Here is a 25956-nt window from a genome sequence, read left to right as displayed (position 1 = left end):
GTAAGAAATTTTATAAACTTTGGAAAATAGCATTTCAAAAAAAGTACTGTAAGTATGCTGTATTTTTAATTTTTTCTCAAAAAATAAAACAAAACTCATTTTAAAACATATATTAAATTATAAACACAACACTAAATAAATAATTTTTCTCAACGGTTAAAAACCACACTTAAAAGTTTTAGAAATTCACACCCCAGAATCAAGTTACTCAAATTTTCAAACACCTCACCTGACACAGTGTCTCAAGTACAATTGCACGAAGCTGTTGATGTTATATTTTTACTCACATTAACAAAGTATTCATTTAGATTTCCAGGGTCTGAAAGGAAAAATGTTTAAGCTGGGTGAATTTTATTTCGAAGATCGTTTATTATGGACTAAGTTTCTTTTGCAACACTTTTAGAGCTTCTCAGACAATTTTGATAGTACGATTTTTTAGCTGACTTTATAAGTTTTAAATAGGTTTTCCTATACTTGCTGATATATGCAGTGACAGAGCCATTGGAAAGTAAATTTCTTGATGTAGAGTAGTGAACGCATATTCATGGCTGATATGCGGATACCGGATACCTTTAGTAGTCCAGGGCCCAGGATTTGCGATGTTTTGGCTTAATTGTAATTAAAGGAAATGCTTTGTTGAACTTAAAAGCATATTAAAGCACATAAAAGCATATTAAAAAAATCACTGAAAAGTGATAATTTTAAAATTACAGGAAAGTGCCACTCGGAGGTTAAGCAAAATTAAATTAAAACTTGTAGCTACTTTAGTTTTTTCAATTTATAAATCTAGTTTAAATTAAACTAAAAAGAAATATATCTTTTTTGTAAACAAACACATTTAACGGCTAAACAGCTGGCTCCGGTTGGATGATACTGCGCAGGACGAGTGTAATATCCACCACCGTCTCGGAGGTAGGTGTAGAAAAGTGTTACACTTTTTTTCCTACAGCATTTCAAAGAAACGAGTTGTACGCGTTCTACGACAGAAGTTGAGTGTATCGTGAAAAAAAGTGTAAACACTAGAAAAACAAAGAAACAAGAAAGTGTAACACTTTTACACTTTTCTTACACTTTTCAAGAACTAGTGTTACACTTAAAACAAAGGAACAGACCTAGTGTAAACATGTAAATTTCAATTCACTCCATGACTCATGACCAAATCATATGACAAATCACATGATAAATCATGTAATGTAAAGTCGACTTTAGGGAATTGTTGTAGTGATTTCACTTTTTGTGTGTGAAATTATTAATGAAATACATAAAATCAAATGGAGGTAAAACAAGAGATTAGTGATGAATCCTGTAAAGTAGAAATAGAGTATAATGACCCGGATAAGGCTCTTCTGGATGGCTTTAAATGTGAAATCAAGAAAGAATCCAATAGGCAGAGTACACCTGGCAACTATGATTATTTAGACTTAAAATCTGAAATAGAAAAACATGGGAATAAACTTAACCCATTTGAAGGAAACCAACAAAATGAAACAGGTTAGTAATAATTATATTTCTATACTCCAATTCCAAAGTGTAACAAGTCAAAAATCATTCTCTCTCCTTTGGTGCTACAGCCCAAGTCGGTCTCTGGCCTCTCCCAGTCTCCACCTCCAAGTATCTCTGTCTCTGGCTGCTCTCCTCCAGTTTTCCACCGCCAAAGTCTCTTTAGCATCGGTTCTCACGTCTATCCACCTCTTCCTTGGTCTTCCCACTGGCCGACGTCCCACCATAGTTCGGCTAAGCGTTCTACTGGGTGTTCTGTCATTGTCCATTCTTATGATGTGACCTGCCCTGCACAATCTTTGTATTTTTGCATAATTTGCTATAGAGCAGCGGTTCTCAATCTTTTTGTGCCATGTACCACCAAATACTTTTTATTATTTTTGGTACCACCTAACTGAAATACATATCTAACCAGGTGATCTAATTAACTATAATAGTGGTGCTGATTTTGGCTGTATTTGCGTTTTGTGTACCACCTCAAAAATGAAATGTACCACCAGTGGTACATGTACCACAGATTGAGAACCGCTGCTATAGAGGGTTCTCTGTCCAATTAAATAATTTAGATAAGATATATCTTATGTTTATGTATGTACTACTTACTTTGTTTCTGGCCGCATGGTCACAGGCCAAGAGGCCTAATATAAGAAGCTATAGAGGGTTCTCTGTAATATTGGTATAACTTGTGGTTGAACTTTATTCTCCATATACCATTGTTGCAAATGGGTCCAAATGTCCTTCTTAGGCCCGGTTTTTCAGTGAGCGGTTAAAATTTTGGTTAGCTAACCTAGTTTAAATTTTAACCAATATTTTAGCCCTCATAGCGTTTTTCAGTGCTTTAAACCAAGAAAATCTCGGTTTGCTAACCACTTTTTTTCTTCTGTTGACAGCAGTAACTGTACGTGCGTATGTGCAATTCGAGAAATAATGATCAATTTGACAGGAAAATAAATAAAAAACAATTTCATAACCAAATTAAAAAAAAGATTAATACAATGCAATATCAAGTTCGGAATCTTTGTTTAGTTCATAACGTCTACCTCGGTTTCATAACAAAAGAGAATTACAATTACTGGGATGATTTAGACTTTTTTCCGATTTTGTTTGTCAAAGATCATGGTCTTATCACTACTTGAACAGATTGACCAGGAAATAAGGAGTCAGACTGTTTGGTAAATAATTATTTTGCTGTGTAGACAAATATAAAATAATCTTTTTAAAATTTTACTAGGAATCATGCATAAAATCCTGTTACAGTGTAAACATAGGTACCTGTTACAGTTATATTTAAATATATATGTATTTCCTTATAATTCCTTCCTATATAACAGGGGTGGCCAAACTGTGGCTCGCGAGCCACATGTGGCTCTTTGAAGGATTATTTGTGGCTCTCAATAAATATCTGAATTACTTTTAATTTTTTCTTTCAAAATGTCTTAAATAAGTTAAGTAAGTAATTATTACTGACAACAAAAAATACAAAAGACTAATTGTAACATCAGGACTTTGACAAGGAGACCACTTATCACCATTTCTATTCAATGTGGCCTTAGAATATGTAATAAGTAAAATATCATCTGAGATTACAGAGGGATTTGAGAATCGATGATCAAAACTATTGTTGGCCTTTGCTGGTGATCTAGGAGCAGTTGCTTATTCTACAAGAGACGTGAGAGAGGTGTTTTCACAATTTGAGGAAGAAACAGGTAGTCTGAGCCTTCGAATAAATGAAGGGAAGACGAAATACATGCTAGTAACCAAAAATCCAAGACCAAGAGTTAGGCAGAACATAACTATTAAAAATGACTACAACTTCGAAGTAGTAAAAGAGTTTAAATATCTGGGGGTGGATCACCCATGTGGATCACTGGTGGATCATAACCACATATATAAAAAGAGGTCTCGGCAAGGATAACTGCGGTAAATAGAGTATCTTACTCACTGTCATCATTGTTAAGATATGGAAATGAAACATCAGAGGAAAATAAATATGCTGCTGGTTTTAAAAGGAAAGTTCTCAGAATGATAGTTGACCCTCAAAGAGATGAATTTTGACAGGAGAGTGGAGAAGGCGCCGCAAAGCTGAATTGGTGACTGTATGGTATTTTAATACTAAAAACATCGTAAGACATATTTATAAAAGCTAAGATATGGGCAGGTCATGTGGTAAGATCAGAGGAAGATAGAGAGTAAAAGACAGTGTTTTTTGAGAGAAGGTAGAAGATCAGTAGGCCGTCCCAGAAAAAGATAGAAGGATGATGAAGAATCTAAATATACTGAAATAGTAAAGGCTGCTTGTAGAATTATTTCCATATTTGAAACAACGATGTGAACCATTTTATTTCACTTTAAAATTCATGAAATCCAAACAATGAAAGAAAAATTTTATACCTTTTTTACACTTTCTAAATTTAAATAATTGTTTAATTGTGGCTCGCGAAAAATTTCAAATTTTCAAAAATGGCTCGGATTATCAAAGTGCTTGGCCACCCCTGCTATATAATAACGATAATAATTTATAATTTAGATAATAATAATTTCCTTATAATAATAAGGAGGAAGAATACTTCCCACTTCCTGTCAGGCAGGTACTCAAAAAACATGATGCATTCACTGCACCCATGCGCAAGCGTAACCGCAAAATTCGGAGTTAACCATCTAACGAGGATCGGTTAAAATCTTGGTTAACTTAAACGTGTTTAAGCTCTAACCTAGTACTGAAAAACTGATTAAACATGAATATTTCGGTGACCAAAAAATAAACAGGTTAACCCAGCACTGAAAAACCGGCCCTTAATATGTTTCTTTCAAAAGTATTAATAAGGTTTATTGTCTGTTCAGTCATGATGCACATTTCTACACCATATGTTATTATTGGCTGCAGGGTTGGCAAAAACCAAGTTTTTTTCGAAAAAACCAAAAAACCAGGTTTTTTTATTTAAACCAGGTTTATTTGGTTTAAACCAGGTCTTTTTGATCAAAGTATAATAAGTCTAAAAACTTTAAAAATGAATAAATTATTTTATAAAATTAACTAACAAACAATGAAAAAAATGATTAAGATTATTTCATTCATAGGAGATTCTGACCAATAGAAAGCTACAGAAATGCAAATTAAGGTGATAATTTTTGATAATATCCCGTCGTTAAGTATATTACGTCAGATACCCTTCGTTGCTACGAAAAAATACATTCAGTGACATTAATGACAATAAACTGTGTGTTTAATGGTACTAATTTGTACTTACATAAATAAATTACAATAAAATTTTGGTTTTGAACAGTTTTATTCATGAAATAATCGCAACAAATTGCACTCTAGCTCTGAAATTAATATAGAATTTTTGCTCTCGTGACACTATATATAATAATAATACTTTATTTGAAATATGATAACCTAATATAAACATGCTAAAGTACATATAGTCAAAACAATACAAGTATTGATATAGTCCATAACATAATTTACTTACTTACTTAGTCCTAAGCCTTTCTACCTTTAGGTGTAAGGCTGGTGGAGTTGAGTTTGGCATTGTAGTCTCCATGCTTTCCGATCTTGCGTTAGGTTTCTTGCACTTTCCAATGTCAATCCCTTCTTCTCAACTTCTTTCCTGATTTCCTCTACCCACATAATTCTTGGTCTCCCTCTTTTGTTTTTCCCCTGCACTCTCGTTTCGAACACTCGTTTTGTTAGCCTCTCGTTCGACATTTTACACACGTGCCCGAACCATCTAAGTTGTCCTTCTACTATTTTTTCATTGATTGGTTCTAGTTTTAGGTTTTGTCTAATTGTTTCGTTTCGTATTTTGTCTGTCCTCTTTCTGTTTGCTATTTTCCTCAGGAACCTCATTTCCATAGCATTGACTCTGGATTTTTGTCTCCCCGTCAATGTCCATGTCTCGCTGCTATACATGATTGTTGGTCTAACTACCGATTTAACGACTGCCGTTTTTACTTTTTCCGGTATCTCTTTTTTCCCAAAAAATGTTGTTTTTATAGTGTTAAATAAGCTTCCTGTTCGTCCCATTCTCTCGTTTATTTCCATGTCTTGTTTACCATTTGATTCGATTATTACTCCTAGGTATTTAAAATATTCCACTTGCTCTAGTTGTTTCCCGTCGGGGAAACATAATTTAAAAAAGTAAAAAGCTAAAACTAATTTAAAATGTCAATACCTAAAGCCACATACATTTGATAATTTAAAATTTAAAAAGTAAAAAACTCAAACTAATTAAAATGTCAATATCGAAAGCCACAAACATTTGAATAAAATACCAATGCGATTAATGTAAGCACAATAAGTATACATATAAGGCAACACAAATATATTCAACATATCCTATTCTCTATAATATATTTTTTTAAACTGTACTTGAATGTATTAATGTTTCTACAAGTTCTTAAATCGAGAGGTAGTTCATTATATTCTTTAAACCCTTTGCAAATTAAAGAATTCATCATAAAGCTATTTTTAAACTCAACAATATGTAGATTATTTGTACCCCTTGTATTATAATCATGTACATCTCTCTGAAAAGAAACATATTTTTGAAAGTAAGATGGAGCCAACGAGTTCAATATTTTATACACAAAAACCATGGTTAGGTAATGCAAACGTTGACGAACTGACAACCATTCAAGTGATTTAACATAGTCAATATTGGCGTTATTCTACTAGTTCTTAATATGATGCACATCCCTCTATTTTGAAGTTTTTGTAACTGACTAATTTTATTAAGACTGAACAAATATACAATCGATGCACAGCAATCAAAGTGTGGCTGTATTATTGTATTATATACAGTTATTTAGTCTCAGTCGACAGATTTTGAGCTATTCTGGTGAAAAAGTACAATTTTTTTGAAATTTTTTTACTTATATACTCAAAATGTCCATCAAATGACAGCACGTTATCAAGCTGAAAACCTAAATATTTTGCCGTTCTTATAATTTTGATCTCTTCATTGTTAATGTGTAAATTAATCAGATTTAAATTTATTAAACTATACTTATATTTAGTAGTAAAAATAACAGCTTTGGTTTTATCAATATTTAGTCAATTTATTCATGTTGAGGTATTTATTAACTCGATCAAGTGTTCTGTTCATCTTCTCTACAGCATTCTCTAACTTAACATCACTACATGCTATCAAAGTATCATCAGCAAAAAGATTGATAAATTCCCAATCCAAAAACAAATCTATATCATTTATATACAGTATGAAGAGGAGTGGTCCAAGGACACTACCTTGAGGTACCCCTACCTTGAGGTACCCCTACCTTGAGGTACCCCTACCAAAATGTCTTTCTCAGTCGATACCGTATTATTAAAACATACTTTTTGCCTGCGATTGCTTAGATAATCTTCAAACCAACCTAAAACCTTACCGGAAACTCCATATTGTTCAATTTTAGCTAATAAAATGTTCCTATCAATGGTTTCAAAAGCTCTTTTCAGATCCAAAAAAATTCCAATAGTATATTTACCATCTTTTATATCATTCTTTAGCTTGCAGATTGTTAGTTGTAATGCAGTTTCACAAGAATGGTTCTTTCTAAACCCAGATTGTATCTCTATTAAAATTGAATTCCTTTTTACATGTTCCATTAATTGCTCATAAACAACTATCTCCAGGAGTTTCTCAATTGTCGGTAATGTATTAATAGGTCTAAATTCCTCAGCCTTATTTGTATTACTGATCTTTTGGATAGGAATAATTGTACTAGTTTTAAGCTGATTTGGCACCTTACCAGCATCCAGTGACGTATTAATTAAGTTTAGTATGATGTGACCAATTGTCTCATAAATTTCCTTTACCGTTCTACCATTTAAAATTTCATAGTTAGAATATTTATTATCCAACACATTCATAAATGAACCTAACTCTTTCAAAGTTAATTGTACAAAATTGTCAAATGGCAAATAAAGATTACAATTTACATTTATCCAATCATTAAAAAAATCTGTATGACTTACAATACTAGAAATACTCTCAACAAAATATTCATTAAAACTCATAGATATGTCCATACTGTCTCTTTTAACGGCTATTTCACCAGTGATGTTACATCGAAATTGAACACATTTAGGTGTATCTTTTGTATTTGTATTGACCAATTTTTTTAGGATTTGATCTATAATTATCTATTTGATTATAATAGTATGCAGATTTTTTGGACTTTAAAGTACTAACTACATCATTTCTATGTTTTTTGAAATTATTCCACATAACTTGTTTTTGTGTTTCATGACCACATGATTTGAAATTCTTATATGCATCATCACGAATTTTAATTTTTTTATAAACCTCATTATCAAACCATGGTAATTTAGGATTATGTTTACAAGTCTGAATAGGTGCATTATTATCAATTTCAATTTTACAATTTTCATGTATTTGTTGGTAGATAACATCCACATCAGTAGAATCCAAATTCCAGTTATATGAAATTAAGTTAGTTTTTATTTTCAAATAATTTTTTTCATTTAAATTTCTATATTGTTTAATAATCATATTAGATGTGGATTTCGTATTATTAAGATTTACTGATATTACTGAGTGATCACTAATTTTAGGAGAATCATGAACGTTGGATGTGATTTGATCCTCATTTGTAAGTACATAATCAACTAACGTTTTACTTGTATTTGTTATGCGTGTTGATAATAATTTCAACTTTGACATAATTTCATTCGCCTTCGGCTCGTGAAATTAAAACTGTCAAAGTGTCACTCGGGAAAAATTCAATAATTTCAGAGCTCTTGTGCAATTACTACTGACAACTTTTATTTTTATTTACACACACAAAAAATTAATATAACAAAAAAACATCATCAAACGTTATAATATTCAAAATGACATAGAAATTATTTATCTTAATCAGCTGTAGTAAAAACTTCAAATAAAAACACCAGTTTGGAGGCTCAGTAAAAAAATAAAAAACCCAGATTTAAACTAATAAGAAACCCAGATTTCTAATTTTTTAAGAAAAAAACCAGTTGGTTTAAACCTTGGTTTAAGCATGTTGGTTTAAACCTGCCAACCCTGATCGGCTGTTATTATTGTTTTATATATTTTAAACTTTACTTATCTATGCATGTCTTTGGATCCGAACACCTGCGACAGAGAGAAGTATTCCTTGTTAGCAAGCATTATCTGTTTCAGTATTTCTTCCTCCTCGCTGCCATTCTCATTTATCTGTACACCCAAGTATGTGAGCTGTTGTACTACTTCTATATTCTGCTGTGCTTAGCCAAAACGCCGTATCTGCAGATACATCACATTCGAGTAAAATCGATTTTAATTTAAGAATTCGTATACATTTACACAGGATACAGCATAAGATGCGGTGTTTAATGTGTTTTGGCTTAACTTATGTCATTTTTAGTAAGCAAATAAGATAGATATGCACATTTGGGTTAGAAAGAAGTAAAAATTTCATTTTTTCAGATTTTTGCAGATACGGCGTTTTCGCTAAGCACAGCAGTATTAGCTTCATCTATTGTTAAATTCTGCAAGTTTCGTTGGTTCCTTGCTTGTATTAGGGCTTTAGTTTTATCTACATTGACGACCAGCCCTATTTCTTTCATATTTTCTTCAAGCTCCACATATAATTCTATGACATCTCTTGCTGTTCTTCCCATTAAGTTTACGTCATCTGCGTACGTTGCAATCTGCTTAGACTGATTAAGGCCCGGTTTTTCAGTGAGCGGTTAAAATTTTGGTTAGCTAACCTAGTTTAAATTTTAACCACTATTTTAACCCTCATACCGTTGTTCAGTGTTTTAAACCAAGTTAAGAAAATCTGGGTTAGCTAAATACTTTTTTTCTTCTGTTGGCAGCAGTAACTGTACTTGCGCATGCGCAATTTGAGAAATAATGATCAATTTGACAGAAAAATAAATAAAAAAATGATAAGGAACAATTTCATAACCAAATTTAAAAAATGATTAATGCAATGCAATATCAAGTTCGGAATCTTTGTTTAGTTCGTAACGTCTACCTCGGTTTCATAACAGAAGAGAATTACAATTACTGGGATGACTTAGACTTTTTTTCCGATTTTGTTTGTCAAAGACCGCGGTCTTATCACTATTTGAACAGATTGACCAGGAAATAAGGAGTCAAACTGTTTGGTAAATAATTATTTTGCTGTGTAGACAAATATAAAATACCCTTTTTAAAATATTACTAGGAATCATGCATTAAATCCTGTTACAGTAAGTGTAAACATATGTACCTGTTACTGTTATATTTAAATATATTTCCTTATAATTCCTTCCTATATAGTAACGATAATAATTTATATTTTCGATAATAATAATTTCCTTATAATAATAAGGATTTATTAGAATACTTCCCGCGATGAAACAAAATAACATAACATAACTAATCTCTTCTGTCAGACAGGTACCTACTCAAAAAAATAAACATGATGCATTCACTGCACCTATGCCCAAGCGTAACCGCAAAATTCGGAGTTAAACCATCTAACGAGGATCGGTTAAAATCTTGGTTACCTTAAACGAGTTTAAGCTCTAACCTAGTACTGAAAAACTGATTAAACATGAATATTTCGGTGACCAAAAAATAAATAGGTTAACCCAGCATTGAAAAACCGGCCCTAAACAATAAATTTTTTGGCTTTATGGACATTTTTGACATATTCCATTTATATGACATATTCCATACATATAATAAACAGAGTCAATGCCAGCCCATCTCCCTGTTTTAGCCCTTTAGTTCTCCGAAAGAGATCTGTCAATTCATTTTGAACTTGTACTTGCGCTTCTGTGTGAGTCATGGATGGTGGCTTGAACTAACTTTACCAATTTCATTGGTATACCAAATTGTTGCATAATTACATAATATATTTTATCTGTATGTATGTTATCATCATCATCATCAGTGGTGCTACAGCCCTATGAAAGAGCCTTAAGTCTATTACGCCAGTCAGTCCTATCCATTGCCAACCGTTGCCAGTTTGCTGCGCCTATTTTTCTCCCATCCTCATCTACACCATCCTTCCATCTAAGTTTTGGCCTACCCCTATTTCTACTTCCCACAGGTTGTGACATAAGGATTCTTCTAGGAGGGTTGTTATGCTGTGATCTTGCTAGATGTCCTGCCCATCTTAGTCTTCCTATTCTTATAAGAGATACTACGTCTTTACCACCAAATATATGTTTATATCTGTGGTATACCTCGTAGTTGTACCTCCTCCTCCAAATACAATTTTCACAGATGCCACCGAATATGCCTCTCAGGATCCTTCGTTCAAATATAAGCAGAAGGTTTTCATCTGCCTTGGAGATGGTCCATGTCTCCGATCCATATGTCAACACTGGTTGTATAAGGGTTTTGTATATGGGTATTTTTGTTTTTTGGCTTAAGTTTCTGCTTCTCATATATCTACTCAGTCCAAAATAGCATTTGTTCGCTAGGATTATCCTTCGCTTGATTTCTTCCGTCATGACATACTCCTTGGTGATCAGGGAGCCTAAGTATGTGAATTTTCAAAGGTAGAGTTATCAACAGAGAATTGGTGACTTCAAAGGTAGAGTTATCAACAGAGAATTGGTGACCGATGTTTCTGGCTCTATTGTTGGGTGTTGATGCCATCATCTTAGTTTTCTCCTCGTTTACTTTCAGGCCCATATTTTTTGAGGCATTTGAGAAGATGTTCTCTGAAAGGGATCTGTCAATTCATTTTGAACTCATACTTGCCCTTCTGTGTGAGTCATGGTAACTTTACCAATTTGGTTAGTATACCAAATTGTTGCATAATTACATATATATATTATCTGTATGTATGTTATCATAGGTTTGTCAAAAATCTACAACTATTTGGTAGATATCTATGTCGTGCTGCCAGGCTTTAGCTTCATTAGTTATGAGAAAACAGGGTAACAACTCGGAACTGTTAAACTTTGAAACTAATGCCTGGTGGCACCAACAAATCTTAAGCTTCAGCTTAGCCCAGCTCAGTTTATAGATAGGGCCGCTTTAAGTCTCACTTATATTGCATCATAATCTTTGATTATTTTCTATGCAATCCACTTGGCAAACTGAAAATTGATCTACTTTTTTTCGTAAACTGAATAATAAAAGAGTTATCATATTTGTAATAAATAAAAACGATGTTGGGTATTCATAAATTTGAGAAAATTTTATAATTTTTTTTTCAATTAGAAGCATGTAGATCTTAGTTTTTAATTCCAAACAACTTTCCATAATAAGAATTTTCGATATTCAGAGAAATAAAGGTACTTTACCCTTGAACGAAATTCATACTTTTTGACATACCTCGTATACTTAATATTGATAAAATTTGATATCGAATGATTAAATCTTAGGTTTTAGAGCATGCAGAACTTTTTATGAAGAATAACTTTTTTTCGTAAAATTAATAATAAAAAAGTTTCCCATATGTTTCCAACTTAGGTAGACACGCTGTATGTGTGACATCTTCTCAGAACGTTATTATAGATTTGTTACCCTTTGGAACTCGTAAATATTGGTTATTGAATCACTTTTTAATACTTAACTCCAAATTACTAAAATTCAGACTTGTTACTTTTTGGAACTGGTGTATCGATTTAATGTTCTCTCCCATATTTTAGAAGTACTTAGTATAAATATAATTTTGATCTTAAATACAATTTAAGGATGTGTTAGAGATAATTACAAATGAAATGCTTTGTTTTAATGATATTTTGTTAATAAAATAAATATGAACCACGGAAAATTACAAATCTAGTTTACAGTATTTACAGAACTGTTCTGATTCATTGAGCCGAATCTTCCGAAATACATTCCAATAAAATTTCCAATGAAAAAGCTAACCTATTAATTGGCTAAGCCAACTGAAGAAGAATGGACCATATTAAAAGAAGTTTGCCATATTTTAAAGCCTTTTGAAGCAGTTACTGTTGAAATGACATCAAAAAGCAAGTAACCCACTCCAAAGTTATACTCCTTATAAACTACTTTCGTCTTTAGAACGAATTAAAGTTAAAGCATTTAGTCAAACATTAAGAACTGTAATAATTTCTTTGCTTGCCTCAATTATTGTCCGTTTTGGAAATCCTGAAAACAATCTTATGCTGGATAAAGCTTCTTTCTTGGATCCGAGATTTACTACAAAGGCATCAGGGACGTCATTTGATAGGGTCAGGGGGGCAAATGCCCCCCTGAAAATGACTGATATTTACAAAAAATACATCAATTTTCATCATTACATCATATATAATGTATTGTATATATAATGCTTGCCCCCACCCCAATAAAAATTTCAAATGACGCTCTTGAAAGGCATTCAGCAACGAAGACAATTTAAAAAGAGGTCAAAATCATATTTAGAATGACCTAGTTTATCTTATAGAAAATCAATTACTGAAAATGAAACAAATGATAATATCCAGAAGGACCTATTGATGTGATGATTTGGCAGGATTTTGATACATGTGTAAAAAACTCTTTGCATGTGCCAAGTGCAATAGCAGTTGCCATCGCCGAAATCAAAATGTTTTCCGATGAGCCAAACCTAGAAAAAAAAGGATATTTTTGTTTTGTGGTGCCAGAGGCAAAGAGTGTATCCCTGGTTCAAATTATGTATGCGTATGCGCCACTTCTGTTCCATGCGAACACATAATTTCTAAAGCTGGTCAAATAGTAACTAAATGCAGAAACAGATTAAAATAAAAAAAAAGAATGTGTGTGTACTTCGTACGCACGTAAGAAGTTATACTTCTATTATATAATTTCAACGAAATAAATATACTTAACAGTTTATTGACATTTTATTTAAATATTAAACTAACTTTCTTACCTACCATTTTCAAAAAAAATTTATTGAAACAATACCAAAAATAAAAAAAAAGAATATGAATCGTCCGGAATTTGAACCCGGGACCTCTCGATCGCTGGTCCAATGCTCTACCAACCAAGCTATCAAGCCCTGTGTACGTGACGTCTCGGATATAATTACACATCACGGTGACAAATAGATCAAGTGAAGTATAAACATGGTATCATAGATATTTTATTATCTTAATCCCGAGGAAGACATATCCAAAGACACAAAAATTATAATAAATAATACATTTACTAAAAACACTAATATATTCTTTTAATGACTTTACTGATACATACATAACTTAAAAGATTAGCAAGGAACTACATACTGTCTGTGTGCGCATGCGCCCAGAATAATAAAATTTCACTCTCAATCGCGCCTAAAGAAGTATAACTTCAAAAATGTAGAAAAGCTACTATAGTCAGGCCATCCAATAGATAGAAATTCAAGGACGCGTGATCGGGTGAGTGTCGCAGAATTGCAGGGTTGCGATGGGCTGTCTGCGGACTGACATGCGTTTGAAACCGAACGGAAGAAGCCGTGTACACAACACACCGTAATTAAATAAAATCAGTTTGTGTTAGATTTTCCGTTGTTTTAAATATGGATGGAAATTCTCTTTTGCCTCCAAGAAAAAGAGCAAAAAAACAAAATTTACTGTTGAGGAAAAATGTGTAATTTTAAATCCATACATAATATAAGAAAGCATCTATTTTTTTATTTAAAACCTCCAACTTGAAGAAACTCCAATTCAGTCGAATTCGGGACAGGGCTGAAATAAAATACCTGAAATTCGGGACTTTTCAATGGAAATCGGGCCATTTTTGAAATATAGAACTAATATCCTCATTTTATTGATTATATTATGTAGGTAACTTGATTATTTGCGGGTTCAAAATGATTACTGACATAAAGTAAATGTTTAAATAAAATCATATTGCAACGCAGCAGATTTGATTTTGGTTCAAACCACATAATGCTTTAGAAATAAATCATTCGATCGAATTGATTTTATTGTTCATGAATATAGCGCGAACGAAACCAAGAAGTTTGTTTGCTTAAAATTGTTGACAAAACCGAAAAAAAAACAATTATCAGCAATCATTATATCGTTGCATGCGGCATGCCTGGTACAGCTGATTGATTCGTCTTTTCAGACGACGATAATTAAAATACAGTTTCTAACGCCTGGTTTCATAATCAACTTAAAGTGAAATTAACTAAAGTTCACTTTAAAGTTGACATTTACCCATATGAATTGCATTGATAAAGGTACCAACTTAAAATTTAAAGTCAACTGATTATGAAACCGAGCGTTAGAAGAATAACATATCCAAAATTTTAAAATAGGATTTTACCAAAAACGTTGAAAATTCGGATGGCCCGGCAGCCTTGCCCGGGACGCCGAGACACGATTTCGTAATTCGGGCCATGTCCCGGATTTTTCGGACTTGGTCACACAATAATATACTGTAAATATCATAACTCCATTATTACAATGACAAATAGGATTGAATTTTTCAAATATAAGTACATATTATTATATTATTTTATTATAAGTATTTTTGCATTGTAATAATGATTTCTAAAAATAAGCAATTCTTGTTTTTTCGATTTGTTGATAATATTTTATTTTGCATTTTTCTCTTGTTTTGTGAAATTGCAGAAGTTTATATCGCCGCTCCGGAATAAGAATTAACTAACTTCAAAAAGCCAAATTTCTCAGGAGAGCAAAAAAACTATTTTTAAACATTTAGGTCCAGGAGCAGCGGTATGGCGTTTATTCTTACAATGATGGCTTTTATTTTTATCCCTCTTGGTGCGAATTTCATTATCTTAATTTAATCCCCCCATTTCAACCCTTTTCACAGTTGCCTCATTCTTCATCTAAAAACTTTTTAAATGTTTAAAATAGTGATTAAATAAAGAGTAACCGTCCGGAGCATCGGTACAGCGTTTATTCTTACAATGATGGCTTTTAGTTTCATCCCTATTGGTTAAAATTTCATTATCAGAATTTAATCCCCCCCATTTTCAACCGTATCTACAGTTGCATCATTCTTGATCTGAAAATTTTTCTCTACAAAAAAACTATTTTTAAATATTTAGTATGCCGTTTATTCTTACAGCGGTGGCTTTTATTTTCATCCCTACTGGTCCGAAATTCATCATTTTAATTTAGTCCCCCATTTTCAAACCTATTTACAGTTGCGTCATTATTCATCTAAAACAAGGTCTAAAATGGCGCGTATTTCAATAACGACGCAACTACCCTGTAGTGGCTCAGCAAATAGTTACAGTTCTTGCGCTTTTGTATCATCTGTCTACAGTATTTTAGAAGCTAATTACGCAATAAACAAGAATTGATAAAATTTGCAGTTACGTAATTTTTATACCGGACCGGCGATATTGTGTTTAATAAAATCCCAGTATATAATATTAATCATTAATAATTATTAATAAAAGTAATCTTGAAAATAACACGTTACCAGCGGGAACAGTTTTTAAATAACTTTCTATTTGACGGAACAAGGTCTTAAGTGATTTGGGTCAAATCTTAATACTTTGACCTCCAGAATCTACAACTCATGAGATTGGACATTCTTAATGAATCACCCTGTACTGAATTTGTATCCTTGAGCACATTTCAGCTGTCTTGAATTTTATAAACCTATAATTTGATTATTTCTTTGTTTTTACATTCATTTTCTATTGCACTCAAATATTTATATATTTTACAGTCAGTTTGATTTTTAGGTTTTCTCCAAGACACCAAGATGGAAGTTACGGAAGTGTTAACAAAACATTCATCTCTCGAAGCAAATTATCCAAACGCTCATGCTGAAGGAAAAACATCAACTAAATACATAATAAAAAGAAGACCCTATAAATGTAAAATTTGTTTAAAGCGATTTATTCAAGAGAGTGATTTGAAAATACATTTGAGAGTGCACACTGGAGAAAAACCTCACAAGTGTGAAATTTGTTTTAAACAGTTTACTTCAGCATATTCTTTGAAATACCATTTGAGAGTGCACACTCGGGAAAATCTCCACGAGTGTGAAATTTGTCTTAAGCAATTTATTCATGCGAGTGATTTAAAAAGACATATGAGAGTGCACACTGGAGAAAAACCTCACAAGTGTAAAATTTGCTTTAAGCAATTTAGTGATTTAAGTACTTTCAAAAAACATTTGAGAGTGCATACTGGAGAAAAACCTCACAAGTGTGAAATTTGTTTTAAGCAATTTATTCAAGCAGGTCATTTAAAAAGACATTTGAGAGTGCACACTGGAGAAAAACCCCACAAGTGTGAAATTTGTTTTAAACAGTTTATTTCACCAAATTCTTTGAAATACCATTTGAGAGTGCACAGTGGGGAAAAACCCCATAAGTGTGAAATTTGTTTTAAGCGATTTATTCAAGCGATTGATTTAAAAACACATTTGAGAGTGCACACTCGAGAAAAACCTCACAAGTGTGAAATTTGTTTTAAGCAGTTTAGTCTAGCAGGTAATTTAAAACAACATTTGATAGTGCACACTGGAGAAAAACCTCACGAGTGTGAAATTTGTTTTAAGCAATTTATTCAAGCACATCATTTAAAAACACATTTGAGAGTACACACTGGAGAAAAACCTCACAAGTGTGAAATTTGTTTTAAGCAATTTAGTGTTTTAAGTTCTTTAAAAAATCATTTGAGAGTGCACACTGGAGAAAAACCTCACAAGTGTGAAATTTGTTTTAAGCAATTTAGTCAAGCAGGCACATTAAAAGAACATTTGAAAGTGCACACTAGAAAAACCTCATAAGTGTGAAATTTGTTTTAAGCAGTATAGTCAAGCAGGTAATTTAAAAAAAAACATTTGATAGTGTACACTGGAGACAAACCGTCTTCTTCTTTAAGTGCCATCTCCGTGACGAAGGTTGACAATCATCTTGGTTATTCTGACCTTCGAGGGAGCGGCTCTAAACAGTTGCCTTGAGCTGGAACCAAACAATCCTCTTAGGTTCTTCAACCAGGAAACGCGCCTCCTTCCTACGCTTCTCCCACCCTCCATTTTTCTTTGAATAATTATGAGTCTCAAGATGTATCTTTCGCCTCTCATCACATGTCCGAGATATTGCAATTTCATTTCTTTTGTTGTGTGAAGAGAAGTATCCATATTTCACAAATGTGGTCTCGAGGTAACAAAGTACAAAAAACTCGAAGAAGTACCACACAGTTTTTTTTTTATTAAAAAGATCAATAAAATTGGACTCGTTTCGGCTCAAAAGAGCCATCATCAGCATATCGGTACAGGAGCACAAACATCAAAAACTGACCAGAACAGGAAGGAGGAAGAATCAACTAGTTTAAAAGACAAACATTACTATTTTAACATTACTTTAACTTACACAATTACTTTTTTGTTTACAATGCAATGTAAAAATCGCTTAACAGCAAAACCAATAGAATGTTTGTGCAGTAATGTTTGTCTTTTAAACTAGTTGATTCTTCCTCCTTCCCCTGATCAGTTCTTTATGTTTGTGTTACTGCACTTATATGCGGATGATGGTTCTTCCCACATAACAATGATGTTCGCATCATGTTCTAAGCATATCCTACCAACATTCGTCGAAGTATATCCTTTTTAGTATATGCGTAGTACAAGCATAGCATGTACCATAAAAAACATTCTAAATTTCATGTTCTTTGCATGTGCCTCAAAGAATATTCTTGCACCGAATATACTGAGCACATTCGGGTACGTAGTATCTCGGAATGTTCGTAAAAGTTTATTCTTAGAATATACCTTAATCGAATATTCTTAGTATATGCAAAAGTATATGCTTAACACATACTTGTATATACTTTTAAAATATCTTAAAAAGAATATACTGTATGTACCTATAGGAAGAAGAATAATGTTAGCCTATAGATTATCAACTTCGCGTTAAGAATAATTAATCAAATTTATGTATTTTGGTAGGTACTAGTGAACTATCTAATTCATTTTTTTAAACCGTTTTAATTGTATGGTAAAAAGTTTAAAACTTAATTCTATTGAAGAAAAATGAGAAATTCTCGTTTCGTTTTCAGTTGAAATGAATATACCATTTTGATTTGAGTTTATACCATAAGTATTTTTACCTATAATTTTCGGGAATCCGGAAACGGCCATTCATTGTCATTCTGACCCTTGCATTGCATTTTATACCTGCACAAGGGAAGGGGGTAGGTAACAAAAGAGCAAAATATGAAAATAGTTTCCAGTACAGTGTACAGTTATGCATTTATGTCTACGCTGTTAGGTAGGACCAAGTATTTCTAGCTACAAGGACTAAAACATTTTTAAGAACATAAAAAGCAGTTTGAAAATAATAAATTCATATTGGTACTTCAATATTTCCTAAATACCTAGTAAGTAAAAGTATGTATAATGTATATAGATACCTATAAATTTTAGTAATTTACATACATATTATATATATTTGGCCATTATATAATTATATAAGCAGCATTTTTATTTTGATGTGCACATATAACTAAATATATTACTTATATTTTATATATAGACTACTTACCCATATAATACTTATTATACATAGGTACCTATATAACTAACTAAAGTTTATATATTTTATACTTACTTTTTACGTAATATTGTAGAATGTAATAACTACATTCTCATATGCAATTGGAATATGTAAATATAATATATTAGTAGAACCAAAGAATACTAACACACCCAGTGGGTAGTATTCTTTGGTAGAACCTATAGGATGAGATTGGGTGATGTTGAAAACATACTTCTGAGAAATACAGCACATCCTTGGAATATTCTTCCCATATACTAAAAATATGTGCGATAGTACATTCTAAGTATATATATAGAAGGTATATAGCACTTCCTTGGAATATTCTTCCCATATACTAAAAATATGTGCGATAGTACATTCTAAGTATATAACTAGAAGGTATATAGCACTTCCTTGGAATATTCTTCCCATATACTAAAAATATGTGCGATAGTACATTCTAAGTATATAAATAGAAGGTTTATAGCACCTCCTTAGAATCTTCTAAAAAGTATGTTCTTGATATATACTGAAAAGAAGTGCGGTAGTACATTCTAAGTATATACATAGAACGTTTAAGTACTGTAATGTAGTATATACTTTTTCTGAAAAGTATGTTCTATGAATCTACTAAGAACATGAAATTGTTATGTGGGTTGTTAAACCGAAACGCGTTCAATTTTATTGATCTTTAAAAAAAAAGAATGTGTGTGTACTTCGTACGCACGTAAGAAGTTATTCTTCTATTATATAATTTCAACGAAGTAAATATACTTAACAGGTTATTTGTATTTCATTTAAATATTAAACTAACTTTCTTATCTACCACTTTCAAAACATTTTTGTTAAAACAACCAAAAATTAAAAAAAAATATGAATCGTCCAGGATTGGAACCCGCGACCTTCCGTTCTCTGACCCACCGCTCTACCAACTACGCCAGCGAACCACGTGAATTGACACGTAAGTTTCGGATATAATTACACAACACGCTGACAAATAGACATATAAAAATGTTATACCTAGGTATATAATATTTTATTATCTTACTACAGAGAAAGACAAATCCAAAAATTATAATAAATAATATATTTACTAAAAACACTAATATATTCTGTTAATGACTTATTTGCGCTGATACATAATATACATACATAATACCTGTCTTGAAAGATTAGCAACTAAACGCCATACTGTCTGTGTGCGCATGCGCGCAGATTTATGAAATTTTACTCTCAACTGCGCCAAAAGAAGAATAACTTCAAAAACCTTTGTGGTACTTCTTCGAGTTTTTTGTAGTTTGTTCTTTTATCGTGTTTTTCATTTTCCTCTCTCTGCCTATTCTCCTTAACACTTCTATATTCGTGACTATATCTACTCATGAAATTTTTATAACTCTTCTAAATATCCACATTTCAAACGCGTTAAGGGAGGGGTATGGTTTGAAATATTTAATTTTTATTATTATTTCAAATAAAAGTGCATACTTTCAAGAATACTCTCTGAAAATTTCAGATTGATCGGAATAAATTTAACAGAGATGCAGCGTGTTGAATATTCCTACCTTCGACTAGCTTTGCCGCGGCTTTGCGCTGGCACGCTTGGGCGTAGTGAGAAACGTTAAACAACTGTTCGCCTTCTCTTTTGTAGATTACTCCGCGATTCAAAAAACATATTCCAATGTGCATCACTTTACGATTTGGCAGACAAATAAGAAGATGAAGATGCAATTGTCAAAACTGCTTTTTCAAATGCGGTGGACATTGTAACTGAAAAAACTACTTGACCGATCTACCTGCAATTTTGCATAGATTTTCTTTAGACATTTCGTGAGGTAACACCGTCGAGATAGTTTTTGTTTTGTGCTTATTTTTTTGTTCAACAGTAATAAAGCTGTTGATTTTCACAAAAGTTTTACCAAAAATTTCGTATTTTTGACTTCTGAGTGATACCAAAAATTCAAAAATCATTAAAAATAAAAAACTCGACGTTGTTACCTTGTGAAACTCATAAGCTAATTAAATCTTTTTTAATTTTTTGTTCGTATGATCCAGTGATGAGTTCTGATGTCCACCGTAAAATCCATTGTTTTAGCGGCCCGTCAAAATTTGTCACCAATGGCATATTTTTCAATATTTTTAATTGAACTTTTTTTAAATATTCTTTGAATTGTATTTAATATGTATTTAATTTAATAAAATAATTCTACCATAACTTCGAAAAAAATTCACAAAAATGTGCTTAATATGTTGATTTCAAACCATACCCCCCTCTACTCCCACTTAAGTCGATTTATTGCATTTCGGTTTAATAAAATCTTTTTCAATATCACAAAGTTGGCACCTGATTTTTCAATTCGCACTCTTAATTCTGCAGTGTAATCGTTATTTTCTTTGATTATCGTTCCCAATTAAATATATTTTTTACTTTCTCAATGTTCTGGCCGCCTACCGTTAATATTTCGTTTGTATTGTTGTTTTTGCTAAATTTCATAAATTTGGTTTTTTTGATTTTAAGAGAGAGTCCGTATTCTCCACTATATCTTAACATTTTGTTAATTATTCTTTCTAAATCTTCCAAGTTCTCAGCTATTATGACTATTTCGTCGCCATATCTAATGTTATTAATTAAACTACCATTCAATCTTATGCCGACTCTCTCGTTTACCAACGTTTCTTATATTATTTCTTCAGGTTAATCATTAAACAATAACGGCGACAGTATGCAAACTTGCTCGACCCCTCTCGTTATCTCTATTTCTTCTCACACTTCTTTTCCAATTTTCACATTCGATCGTTTTCTGTAGTATACATTTGATATCAATGTTACATCCCTCACATCCAGATTCTTGTTTTTAAATACTTCTATAAGTCGGTCATATTTTACCTTATCGTATGCTTTGTTGTAGTCTATAAAGCGTACATAAAGATCTCGGTTAACATCCAAGCATCTTTGGGTTAGCGCGTGAAAAGAAAATGATGCCTCCCTTGTGCCCACTCCATCCGAAATCCAAACGGAGAATCACTATCCACCTTTACAAGTTTCAACTTTTTTTTGGGGTCTGGAATCTCGTGTTACCTCGAGTTTCTTATCTATAGCCATTTCATATGAGGGGTATGCACGGAACTTCTTCATGGCGATCCTTTATCCCTGACATCAGATGTCCTCATCCAGTTTTTCACACAGTTCTCTCCAGTGCCTTCTTTTTTCTGTACGAATTTTGCTGTAGAGTTTCTTCTTCCGTACGCGGTACTCCTCAATCTCCTCGATGACATCAGCATCAACTCCTGCTCCTGTCCCTTGCTCTCGTTAACCTTCTTCTCATGACTATACATTCATTTCTTTGTGCCTCGATATCCGCATTCCACCAGTAGGGCATCCTGTTTACATCTCGGCGAACCATCCTGCTTCCCTCTATCGCTTCTTTAATTACTCTCACCAATAATAAATGATGGTTTTGCTTGTTTTCGATTCAGAGGGTTGCACACCCGCTGGACAGGCTGTTTCTACCATTTCAGGCGTCATCAGCAGCGTTCGTTAGCGTGCACTCCTCTGAATTGAAAAACAGCCGGACCATCAATTTAAAGGTACCTAATCTGAAAGATAATTCAAAATCCCCATTAGGACGCGATACAGCGACATCTCTTAACAAATTGAAGAGTCTCAGATGCAGAATCCACCAAAAATGGTAAATAGTTATTTAAATCTGAGACTATTGGTGTTGAAAGTTCTTTCTGGTACATCCTTAATCTGCGACTTTTTCAATTAATAAGACCGCAGACGACGAATATAGAAAACAAAAAGGAAACGATCACATTCCGTTTTCATTCGTCTAGGAAAAAAGGACAGAAGAGGAACTTTTTTTCCTAGACGAATGAAAACGGAATGTGATCGTTTCCTTTTCGTTTTCTATATTCGTCGTCTGCGGTCTTATTAATTGAAAAAGTCGCAAATTAAGGATGTACCAGAAAGAACTTTCAACACGAATAGTCTCAGATTTAAATAACTATTTACCATTTTTGGTGGATTCTGCATCTGAGACTCTTCAATTTGTTAAGAGATGTCGCTGTATCGCGTCATAATGGGGATTTTGAATTATCTTTCAGATTCCTTTTAAATTGATGGTCTGGCTGTTTTTCGATTCAGAGGAGTGCACGCTAACGAACGCTGCTGATGACGCCTGCAATGGTAGAAACAGCCTGTCCAGCGGGTGTGCAACCCTCTGAATCGAAAACAAGCAAAACCATCATTTATTATTTTTCTATCTTTACTCGGATTTGAGTACTGCAAGTTCCTCTTCTGTCCTTTTTTCTTAGACGAATGAAAACGGAATGTGATCGTTTCCTTTTCGTTTTCTATATTCGTCGTCTGCGGTCTTATTAATTGAAAAAGTCGCAGATTAAAGATGTACCAGAAAGAACTTTCAACACGAATAGTCTCAGATTTAAATAACTATTTACCATTTTTGGTGGATTCTGCATCTGAGACTCTTCAATTTGTACTCTCACCAAGTTTTTCGACCGTCGCCTGATTTATTACCCTGCATCATGCTCACTCTCCATTTGATTAGCTCCTCGTATACTTTCCAGTCATTCCGGTGTAGTCTGGCAAAACCTTCCAGCCTTTTTGCTTTCGCCGCTATCACTTGTGTCGCCATAGTCACGTGGATGTACGTACCCGTACCCCTCCTAACGAACGTACTACCAGATCCACAGTACCCAAAGTCGGTGATAGGAGATCCCCACTCCGCTACTTTTGCATTAAAGTCTCCCAGCACTACGCATTCTCCTCCTGTGTTCCCCACTTCCTGCATGATTTCGTCCATCTTCCTCTCGTACTCACCCACTGGTCTGTTTGGAGAAACATAACACTGTTATGTTTGGAGAAACATAGCAGCAGACCAGATCCTCTCCATCTGGACGATCACGTATCCTTCTTCCGGTTTAATTTCATACACTTGCAGCTTTCTATTGTAAATTCGTACATGTACGAATTTAAAAGTCTCAACCTAACAAGTATGAAACACTTGTTTTTCGGGTTTTCGATCCGATGTTCATTTCGTGAAATATTCGACCATCCCGCAACTTTTGGGAAACCCTATATACAGTGAGCACGTAAAGGTTGGAATAAATTCATTTTCTCGAGAATGGACGATTTTGGAAAAAAATCCCGAAACAGGTCAATTTTTATTTTTAAATTGCGACTTTTTGACATATGTGTCATACTAGTGACGTCACCCATCTGGGCGTGATGACGTCATCTATAATTTTTTTAAATGAGAATAGGGCTCGTGTGATAGCTTATTTGAAAGGTAATTTAATTCTCTATTCAGTAATATAAACATTACTATAATTATTTATACAGCGTGTCCAAAAAAAATTATTTAAATTAAATTTATTGACATAAAAAGAAGAATGTGTGTAATTTATTTAACTCAAAATACATTTTACTGCTATCAGAAAACAGGAAATAAAGTTTATTTAACAAATAAATATCGTTTTAGCATTTTAGCCGCCCACTCGCCTTCCTCTTTTTGAACATTTAATTTTTTTACATTTGAACATTTGATTTAAGGGAAAAGCAATGATTATTTTTCAAATAAACATTTTTTTTCTGTGTTCTAAGAACCTTAAAATGTATTTTGGACTAAATAAAAATTACATGCATTCTTCTTTTCATGTCAATAAAATTAATTTAAAAAAATTTTTTAGACACCCTGTGTACATAGTTATGTAAATGTTTATATTACTGAATAGAGAATTAAATTACCTTTCAAATGAACTATCACACGACCCCTATTCCTATTTAAAAAAATCATCGATGACGTCATCACGCTCAGATGGGTGACGTCACTAGTATGACATATATGCCAAAAAGTCGTAATTTAAAAATAAAAATTGACCTGTTTCGGGATTTTTTTCCAAAATCGTCCATTCTCGAGAAAATGAATTTATTCCAACCTTTACGTGCTCACTGTATATAGCCAATGTAATGACTACAACATAATGTATCTTGATCTGAGTGATCTTGATCTAATGTATCTTGTTATTTATGGATTCGGGTTGATAAGGAATAAATAATTTGTAACGGGTAGTCCTTGCAAGACGACAGACTCAGTAAAACACAAGTTAAAAATAAAGTAAATTTATTTAAGGTAATTATATACAGTTTAAAACAAATAAAATAAAATATAATTCCGTCTTCTGCAAAGGAAAAACAATATTAAACTTTATTACAGTTATCCGATCATAATAGCAACATTAAAATAATACGATAAACAGTATATTTATATACATTAACAATCTCGCTACGTTAAATCAACATAGCCCTATATTCCGATCCGGAGATCATTCCTCGCTACTACCGCGTACTGCGATAACGATCATGGCAAGACCCACGTCACTACTGTGGCGTCCGCCTAGGCATAGTCCCACCTCACAAACGGTGCATCTTTTGCCAAGCCAGCTAATGCTAGCTCAACACGCTAGCAGCAGCTGTTGAGCCGATGGTTAGTTCAATACGCTAACCACCGACTGATTTTCTCATTCTCCTAGCTCGCCTTAAATATGCTCTCGATGCCCTCTCCTTCGGTTTCCCCCAGTGGTGCTATGTGCCAACGCTGACACTCCTCCGGTCGTCTCTGGTAAGGCAGCTCATCGGTTGTCGAGGTATCATATCGTTACAAATTAAAAAATGCTAGGCACAATAATCAAAATTACCAGTTTTAGAGTAGGTAAACCTAGCGTTATAGGGCTTTTCATTCAGTCATTTGTTTCGAGATTCTGTCATATGTCATATAATTCGATACTAATATTATACACAGATTATACAACCTATGACAGAAGCTCGAAACAAATGACAATCGATGAAAAGCCCTATTCAGACTGTGGACTTTGCTATTACTTATTTTTGTGTTCTAAACTATTGATTCCCTTTGAATTTGTGAAATATTTAAGACTATGAATTTATATACATATACCATTATTATACCATATATTATACATATACCATTTATAGAAAATACAATATTTCTGGAA

At 32.9% G+C, this 25956-nt stretch overlaps 1 protein-coding gene across 1 annotated transcript; it reads left to right on the top strand.

The window, feature by feature from the left end:
* The first annotated feature begins 587 nt into the window (after window positions 1-587).
* Window positions 588-25956, top strand: LOC126891701 (zinc finger protein 420-like). The gene is made up of 2 exons (XM_050660964.1): window positions 588-1491; window positions 16117-25956. Exons 1-2 carry the CDS (start codon window positions 1272-1274, stop codon window positions 17169-17171), a joined length of 1275 nt encoding a protein of 424 aa, XP_050516921.1. The 5' UTR covers window positions 588-1271; the 3' UTR covers window positions 17172-25956.

The sequence above is a fragment of the Diabrotica virgifera genome, chromosome 9, assembly GCF_917563875.1.
Source record: "Diabrotica virgifera virgifera chromosome 9, PGI_DIABVI_V3a".
Lineage (NCBI taxonomy): Eukaryota > Metazoa > Arthropoda > Insecta > Coleoptera > Chrysomelidae > Diabrotica > Diabrotica virgifera.
This window is presented reverse-complemented; position numbering and strand designations above follow the sequence as displayed.

Bases quoted from the DNA above. Each gene is read 5' to 3' on its own strand.
- LOC126891701 (XM_050660964.1), top strand. From the start codon at position 1,272: ATGGAGGTAAAACAAGAGATTAGTGATGAATCCTGTAAAGTAGAAATA. The intron at 1,492-16,116 runs GTTAGTAATAAT...TTTGATTTTTAG, and splicing joins AAACCAACAAAATGAAACAG to GTTTTCTCCAAGACACCAAG.